At 53.4% G+C, this 9,163-nt stretch overlaps 1 protein-coding gene across 1 annotated transcript in view; it reads right to left on the reverse strand.

Annotated features, from left to right (window-relative positions):
* LOC104271651 (ubiquitin-associated protein 2-like) overlaps nucleotides 1–9,163 on the reverse strand; it is a gene marked incomplete at its 3' end in the record, with an annotated part of 18,374 nt that overhangs the window by 1,346 nt on the left and 7,865 nt on the right. Inside the window, 8 exon segments of the mRNA XM_009866380.1 lie at nucleotides 394–583; nucleotides 1,316–1,488; nucleotides 1,758–1,918; nucleotides 1,971–2,087; nucleotides 3,408–3,609; nucleotides 4,436–4,607; nucleotides 5,070–5,155; nucleotides 6,494–6,546. Of these exon segments, the coding sequence (XP_009864682.1) occupies nucleotides 394–583; nucleotides 1,316–1,488; nucleotides 1,758–1,918; nucleotides 1,971–2,087; nucleotides 3,408–3,609; nucleotides 4,436–4,607; nucleotides 5,070–5,155; nucleotides 6,494–6,546 (1,154 nt within the window).

Raw genomic sequence — 9,163 nt, forward strand, 5'->3', positions numbered from 1 at the left:
CTCCTGCCCCAGCTTTGCGGCCTCCTCTGGACTCGTCCCAACAGCTCCATGTCCCTCTTACGGTGGGGACACCAGCACTGGACGCAGGATTCGAGGTGGGGTCTCACCAGAGCAGAGCAAAGGGGGAGAATCCCCTCTCTTGATCCTTAACACAAAACTAAATCCTCAGCCCAAATGTCACTCCGCGGCAAGTTACTTGTGGCACAAGACACATCCTGCGATCGACTTCACCGCTGTCATAACCCCCCCAGCCCCAGGTAAGTCACGTAGCTGGTACCAGCCACAAGGAAGCTCTCACGAGAGTCCACAAGTGAGGAGACTCACAGAAACACTTGATAAACCAACTTGGCTTTCCCCAGCTCAGCACGAAGGGTGAACAAAGCATTTCCCTACCTTGGTCTGGGCCAGATCTTTCTGGGGCGAGGAGGAGATTGAATTTGGATATCGCCTCGTCTGGGTGGATCTCTGCTCGTACAGTGGTCCCTGAGCGCTGTTCTGGGAGGTAAACGTTGCTGTCTGTATTGTGCTGCTCTGGTAACCAGACTCCTGGCTTTGATTGGACGAAATTGTGGATGAAGATTCACTACGAAAAAGGAAAAATAAAAATAACAATGGAAAATAATTACCTTTTTTTCCAAACCAGCCCTGCCCTTAAGCTGCTGACTGAGACAGTAGGATCTTCATTTCAAATTTTCAAAACGAAAAGCCCCAAGGATCAGCACAGAGGCACCCCACAAAGCAAAGCAAAAGAGAAACACTCCCAGGCCGGGGCCAGCGTGACCGCGGGAGGATGCCGGCACCTACTGGGCAGCCTGGCCTCAAGCGCTGCCGCACCTGAAGGCGACACTTCACAAGCTGCCACCGCTCAGGTCCCAGCGCTCGAAGGACCGATTAGATACTAAGGGTCTGCTCAAGAGAAGGCAGAAACGCTTTGGCAAGGCATCAGACGCCTACACCACCGTACACCACCACGTCCTGGTTTGCCAGGCAAAACGCAGGACAAAACCCTCACCAGGGACGAGGGGCCGTGACGCTGGCGATTCCTCTACCTTGTTTCCTGCGATACGGTTTAAGGGCAGCGCGAAGCGTCTGCTTTCTGTCCAAGTACCACAGGCCAAGCAGCCAGAGAGCTGCCTGAATCAACCTGTCGGCGACTCACACTTTTGCTGTTGCATACATTGTCCCCCCTTTGCGACCACGGCACGGTCAGAAAGGGTCTACGCGTATGCGGCGTAACTAAAACCCCCGAGAACAGGCTACAGTCTAGTTACACACTGGGATTAATTTGCTCCCTTCCTTGCACCCGGGTCCTCACCTAGCCGTGCTGGTGTACAGGCTGCTTTGAGATTGGCTCACGGCAGCGCTCGTCGTGGGCGTCGATTCGTACTCCGCAAGAACAGGCTCCGAACCAAACTGTAACGCCCCAAACTGCAGGTTTAGTCCTGAGATATCTGCTGAGCCGGGCATTTCCACCGCGAGCGCGGGAATCTGCGAGGGAGGAACAGCAGCAAGGGTCAGTCCCTCCCTGGGATCAGCACAGAAAATCACTTTAGGATCCACGTTTCCCAGCGCACGGTGAAGAGTTCCAGCCTCGCACCCTCTGAGCGAGGCCGTTCGATGCGGGCTGGCCAGCTTTTCTCCATCCCCTCCACAAACCCCGAAGCCAACAGCAGGAAAGCCAAGCCCAGCCCTTCCCTCATCAACCCAAATGGATTTTTCCGCAGCTCTAACGCAACACGACGGCTCCCTCCCCGCACCTTTGATGTTAACGACGCTTTTTTCTTTTGCTGCTTCAGCTTCTGCTGCGCCGGTTGAGGACTGGAGGACTGGTTGTCTGAGGATCCTGGGGACATCTGGGGCACAGGATTGGTTTTGGTGGGCAGCGGCGAGGAAGGGGGCGCCGGCACGGTCGCGGAGGGAGTCGCCCCAAGGCGGGTCTTCCTCCGGGGGTGCCGGCACGGTCGTGGAGGCAGTCGCCACAGGCTGCTTCTCCTGCATGAACACTTCTATCATGGTCGAAGTCGACGTGAAGGCCTGACGCTTGGTGAAGGGACTATGCACGGCAGAGTCCGTCGGGTTCTTGAGATCTGTGGGTGGGGAGAGAGTCGAGTTAAAGGATTTCTTTCCTTACATCTAAATCAAGTTCCGACACTTCTCAGCATCAAGAAAAATAAAATCGTTTCACACACGGGCTACTCCCCGATCCTGTTAAAATCAGACAGCAGAGAATCCCAGCACTTCCACTCCCAGCCTTGTGCTCTCACCACCACCGGCGCCGAGCCTTTTAAGCCCTTCTCCCCTCAACTCCTTCCACCATCTCTACAGAACAAAGCGAGCACAGCCTAAACCCTCCAACCTCCACGGAAAGCTGGAATTCTGAGCTCCTTGCGTGGAAGCCGTGCAGGTCAGAGCTCTGCGGGGCCTGACGCCGCTTCCTTCCCTCCACCTGCCAGCATCGCTGCATTTCCTCGCCTGCTCTTTCCCCTGGAAGCATCAGGTTATTCTCCAAGTAACGCCCTGCGCAGGGCTGCCCACCCTCAGCTCTTTGCACAATCGTATCACCCTCCTTCGCCAAAGCCTTAGTGCAGCTCGTTAAAACTCAACTCCCGCTCTCTCTGACTTTCCTCTGTGGCTCCTTGCCTGAGAAGCTCAGGAGCTGCCCCCACTGACTGTTCCTAGGACAGGGCTGCTCAGTTTTTGCTGAGCTTCAATTTGAGGCAGAGCTACTTCCCTACGGCAAGAAACGAAATGCACGAGCTCAAAGAAACGTCGGTACTCGACTGCAGCAGCGCTCAGCATCTCACCCGAAAAGCAGGAGCCTCTCTTAATCCCTGTTTATTCCCTCACGCCAGCCTAGAGGTAGAGTGACCTCCTGGCGTTTAACAGGCACCAGAACTGCATTCCTTTAAAAAAATAACGTCAGGTCAGCCGTGAGAGGAGATGAGACTGACAAGCGTTGACATTTGGGAATTATTCTCCAGAGGTGCCCACTTTCAGACCCCTTCTCTGTTACGCAGCTTTACAGCAAAAAGCAATTCTGCCCACTGAGGGTTTTGGGAACACCACATCCCTGGCCCTGACCCTGGCTGGAACATCCAAGAGGCAGAGAGATTTAACTGCTCTAAGTATAAAACAAAGAGGGAAAAACTTGTTTGTGAGATTAAAATGTAATCTCACAAACTTGCACCCACAGTTCTTTTAGCTTCTCCAGCATGGCCGGCTTGGTCACGATCCTGCTTTGGCAGGGGGGGTTGGACTAGATGATCTCTCGAGGTCCCTTCCAAGACCAAACACTCTGTGGTTGTGTGAACTCCTGGCCCTGCACCGAATCGCTCACGCCGCCGTGTTTCTGGAGTTCTGGGAGACCGTGCTCCCCCTTCGGGAAGCCCACGCTGCTTTTTGCTTACCGTACTGCACCAGAGACGAGGTCTGCGTAGCGGATCCCATGTCCCAGGAAGCAGCAGTGGTGCTCCCGCCGGGCTGGGTGTGCTGGGCAGCCAGCTGAGCCAGAGCCTGGGCTGTCTTGAACTGCTCCAGGAACTGAGAACCCGTGGTGCTGCTGCCTTTGGCCTCCCCGACATCTCCAAACCCTTTCCCCAGCATGCTCACCTGCAATTTCAGCAGTGAAATAACAAAGTCAACGTCTCCCTCGGCTCGGAACTTGGCTCAGAGGACAGATACGTCTCTTAACAGAAGGCTGAGCGCACTGTAACCCTGCTGCTTCTCACCGGGGGCCTCAGCTTAACCACCCGGAGGCCCACATGCAACACAGATGCTGGCAGCCAGGTGAGCTCACGCTCCTCTCGCAGCCTTTACCTGTCGCCCAGCCCACGGCACTTCACAGCACCACAGAGGCTCGACAGGCAGGATCTTTAAAAACGCACTGAATTATTCACGTGCATACGGCTGCACTTAACAACAACCACATTCTCTGCCTTTACAGTAAAGGCGGTTCTGAAAATCCTCACCGTCGAGTGAACAATTTTTATTTCTTTTGTTGAAGTTACACAAAGGTGCACCTAAGCAGCTCTGTGCACATCCCTGATTCAGATTCGATGCCTCCTTCCTTCACCTGTCAGCAGACGCCAACATTTCAGCTCACACTAAATTCCCAACCAGTTCAACCTCTCAAACTATTGAATTTGCAAGCCCCGGACCGTGAGAGTTTTTCTTCTCCTCTGAGCAGGGAAGCAGCACGTGCTGCAAGTCAGACAAGGGCAACAGGGGAGGAATTATCCCAATTATTTCTAATTAAGCAATGGGCTCCACGCCTCTGCATTTAGAGCAGAGTGGCAAATCATCCAAGTGCCACCCGGGAGAAGCGAGCAGGCGGCACAACTGGCATTTCCCGCGTTGCCCAGACGCAGACAGAGAACGTCAGGGGAAACCAACACCTGAAAAACCCGCAGGCTGGCGGAGCCCGGTGGTTCCTTACCATACTGTGGTGAGAGAAGGAGTTCCCGGAGGCAGGCTGGGCCATAGCGCTCTGCTTGGAGTTGCTGAACACCAGCGGCTGGGCCAGGGAAGGAGCCTGCGACGACTCCAGGTTTGTTGCCTCATTCTCCATAGCAGAGGGCGTCTTTCCTAGCAGGACTGCCAGATCGATTCTGGGACAAGACAGAAGAGAACTCACTGAGGTTACTACGAGCTTTGTCACCCCTCGCTTCCTTTACAGCGGTGTTCTACGTCCAGCCTCACAATTTATAGCTCTGACTTGACAAAACCAAACAAATCTGCAGAACATTAACTCCCAACTGCCGGTAGGAACGTCCACAGAGACCAAACAAGATCCTACACGGCCTCTTATTTTAAAGCACGTCCTCTGTTAACTTAATGCGGCAAAATACCCCTAAATCAGAAGCAGCAGCAGCAGAATCTAGGAAACCCCGCATCTAGGATTAGAACCTGGCAACTCTGAACTCAAGGTTTCCATTTAAACCCATCTCATCTCATCTGGAGCTGCTGCATTTTAGCTCGCTGGCAAGGTTTAGTCCGAGACGGCAAATTGCTCTGGGACTTGCGCGCTGCTCGTCCCACACCAACAGCATCGCATCGCCAGGGGCTCTCACCTCTGTCCAGCTGTGATTGTCACGTTCTCGGCAGGCAGAGGCACTGAAGACACGTTGGAGGCAGTGAAGATCTTAGTCTCAGACAGCTGAAAGATTAAAAAAAAAACAGAAAAAGAATCCAAAATTGAGAACAGCATCTCAGGACTCCTAGTAAAGCACAGAAGTGTTTGAGACAAACAGCCACGGAAAGGTTCAAGAAACACAAGTGTTTAGATTGAAGCTGCTCTAACTTGGCTCCCACAGAATTAGCTCCTATTTGTTTCTTCTCGGGCAAGTGAACAAATCACCTGCCAGGGGGAAAAAAAAAAAACAAACCAAAACTCAAATCCTTCTACAAATTTCCAGTAGTCCACAAATCCAGCAAGGCTGCTGTTCTCAGAGAGGTGCTCCAAGCTGACGGTACGCAGCCCTGATCTGCAAAAGCCACCGCTAGAGAAGTCAGAGGGAAAAAACCTGAGCTGAGCTTCCACTGATCCTCGCCTCACCTGGACGATCTGACCAGAGCCCAACAGATTTACCTCAGCTGTGAAAGGCAAAAAGAAAACTGCTCAGAAACGCATGAAGGGGAGGTGCGAGAGCCACCTGTGATTTAGGCTGGAACGTATCTGAATACGAGCAGCTTTTATTCCAGGCTGAGGAGCTGCCAGCATCTCAATTGCAAGAGTTTAAAAACAAACCCAGGAACACCTGGGAGCATTTCGCACAGGCTGAGGGCAAGAAGGGCCACCAAAGGCTCTCCTCAGGCAGAAACCCGACTGAGCAGAGAAGCTGCTTCCATCTCTAACCACAGCAGGAGCGCTTCCTTCAGACGGTGCCTGGAAAGCAAAAGCTTTTCCCTTCTGTGACCATTCTGTGGGCTTAGCAAAAAAAAAAAAGCATGCAAAATTAATACTACAACTAAAAAACCCCACCCAATCCTGCTCCCACCTGCAACAACAGTTCTCCCTTGATTCAGAGAGGGCCAGAAGCCTGTTTCAGAAGAAACTGATAGACATTAAAACAGGGGATTAAAGGAAGGAGACGCCAGACAGAGAACAACAAAGCAGTGCGACACGCGAACAACCGAGTCAGAAGGTAAAGCCGAGAGCTTCTGCTCAATCCAAATCACAAAGACCGGCACCAAACCACCGCTGCCTCTTCCGCAGCACGGATCAAAGGCAAACCCTCCCCTGGAGGAGAGCAGGGAAGAATCTCGTGTGGAATCGGGCCAGTTTCTGGAAGGATTTTGTTGGAAATGAAAGGACCAGATTCGACTGGGAGATCCTTCTCCTATCTCGGGCTCCAAGCTCTGCTACAACAGCAGCAGCGACATCTCTTTATTCATGGTGGCTCTCGGAGCAGGGAGCCTGGCTTGGCTCACAGCCCCCGTTTGGGGCTTTGCGGGTACAACCAGGACGGAGGGGAGGCGTTCGGAGAGTACCTACATCTTCATTCCAGTCCTCGGTGCCCCATTCTTCCGTCGCCGCCCTCCACGCACCTACAGGGAGAACGACAGGGAGAGAAGTCACTCGGGCTGCAAAGCTCCATCTCCCAAGAGCCGGGGAAGCGCTGGGGGAGCTTTGCAAGCAGCTGAGAGGGTTTCCCTTTGCCAGCCAGGAGAGTTAGAGCCCGCCCCGCGATTCCCTGCGACGGGACCCCCGCAGCCTCGCTCAGGAGGGCTGGGCTGGAAAAGGGGCACGGCCGGGCTGGCGGGTAAGGCAACGCGCACACTCCGACCCCCAGCGAGCTCAGCAAGGAACCCCCCAGCCTCCTGAGGCCGTTTTCCTCGTTTCCCCTCGTAGCTACGAGTTTCTGCACCCGGGAGCAGCTCGTGTCACCCCAGCAGCTTGGACAGAGCTCCTCCTGTACGGAATTTGCTCAGTTAAATCTTACGTTTCTATAAAGCCCGGGGCTAACTGAAGCATTCGCATTGTTCTTTTTAAGGGGTTTTTTTTTTTGGTCCCAAAATGTTGAAACCTCACTGCGCCAGGACCTCCTGCGCACAGGCGAATGGGAATCAGAAAGGAAAAATCTACGGGGCTAAATTCCCACATTTTCTGTGCAATTTCAGGAATATTCTTCAAAGGAGTAGCTTAAAGCGTCACGGAGAAAAGTGTAAGATTTCAGCCGCAATCCAGCCCAGCGGAATAAAAGAGTAATAGATAAAGTTTTGCCTGGCCACACCTTCAACTTGTTCCATCCCATCCAAGTTTACCCCCAGTACTTTGAATTTGACACGGTGACTTACAAACCCCGTCGGGCCACTCAATATTTGGTGCGGGAGGAGAGCAGGAGCATTTTACATCCCCGAAACACTAAGAATGTAAAAAGCAGCCCCATCTGCACAGTTTCTTTTCAGCCCAGGCGAACCAGGCCAACACCACCCGACACGGCTCGACCCCTGAGACGTTTCCCAGAATGGAACAAGTTGGCGTCGGCCCTTTGAGAAGCCAAAAGCTTTTTACAGCGTAAAGATGCAGCACGCGGAGCACAAGGACATCACGGATTTTTCTGCAGGACGCAATCGGGCTCGTTGCGATTTTGGGGGGAAGAACAGAGCGGATCTTGCTGTATATTTTTTAATTACGAGGCCAAACTGCTTGTCTAGAAGAGAGGGGTTTAGTGCAGGAAATAAGTTGTCCCCAAGGGCCAGGAGTCTCAAGGGGCGCTGCTCAACCCCTCCCACCCCTGGCACAAGCATCAGGAGTCTGACACGCTTGATGTAAAACCCACCTGGGGTTAAAAAAAACCCCAAACAACAAACAGATTCCATTATTCCTTCAAATTTTTATGCCTTCGCAGCAGTAGCAGGAAGGCTCCTTGTTGGATTTTCGTGGATCAGGAAGATTCTACCAGCTCAGTCCTTCCCCAAGAGGAGCTGGAGGTACCCAGCTCAGCTGCGGTTGGCAGGGGAGGGCAGGAAGCCGGGAGAGCTGCCCCAAGAAAAGTTTGGGCGTGTTGGGACACAGCACAGGGTTCTCTCAGTCTTCTTACTCGGGGGAAATGAGAGGCAAAGCGAAGCAGCACCGAAAAGCAGAAGGAAATCCCTCAGGCGAAGAGGAGCAATCGACTTTTCTGGCAAGTTGACTTGAGCGCCAGACGCCAATTCGGGCCGGCTCGTGCTCCAAAAAACCCCAAAAGCTGCGATGTCCAAGCAGGCATTCTGCAGAAACGCTCCAGAAAGCTTTCTTACCCAGCAGAGAGCAGTTAGAGGTGTGGTTTTTTTAAGCAACCAAGCGTATCGCTCCGCGTCAAGCTCTTCCAAAAGGGAGAACGGCGCCGGAAGCAACGTCGTGACACTTCTAACACCATTTCAGAAGCGTCGTCTGCGCTTAAGGAAGCCCTTCACAAGAGCTGCCGGTCTTTAAGCTCCTCAAACCAGGAAAAGGGGGGAAAAAACCCCTCCCAAATTAAATCAACTAGCATTTGTAAAGATGAATGTGTTGAAGGAAAAAAATAAATCCCACTGTACCTTCAATATTAGTTGGGTTTTTTTTCCCCTTCAAACACACTACCTCTGCTGTGCTGCCTGCAGGAATGAAAAGATGAAGGCAGAGGTGAGACCCACAAGATGCTCCAAAGCAACGGGAGGACTCGAGGTACATCTACCCCCGGGGCCCTGCAGAAGAGACTCGACACTTCTCCCTGTCCTGATCTTCAAGAGCAAAGCGGCAAATTCCTCCGTAAGAGCCCTCAGCCTCGACTTCCCCACCTCAGCTCCGGGGCAGGAGATGTGAGCCCCACATGATTTTTGGCTTCGTTAAGGGACACCGACGGGATTTGGGAGGTCTAAAGCCAAGTGGGTCACCTGGTGGGAGTCTCCAGGTGTAAGAGCAGGAAACAGAGCAGCCAGGCACCAAGCGGTTTTGCCTCCATCAGCTCAAAACGCACCGTTCGCCTCCGCCCGCCGGGCAGGAACGCTCAGGCGAGGAGCAGCCGGGCAGCGAGAGCAGCAAGAAGCGGGGGAAGCGAAAGCACCGCGAGGGTTTAGCCAGCCCCACGTTCCCCTGGCGGAAAAGTTCGGACTCTGAGCAGAAACTTTTAACGGGGAGCCCCAAAGAGGAACCGAACGGACGGCGGCGAGCCCCCGGGGTGGTGGGTGGGAGAAGAGGGCG

This window comes from Apaloderma vittatum, unplaced genomic scaffold (genome assembly GCF_000703405.1).
Source record: "Apaloderma vittatum isolate BGI_N311 unplaced genomic scaffold, ASM70340v1 scaffold29213, whole genome shotgun sequence".
NCBI lineage: Eukaryota > Metazoa > Chordata > Aves > Trogoniformes > Trogonidae > Apaloderma > Apaloderma vittatum.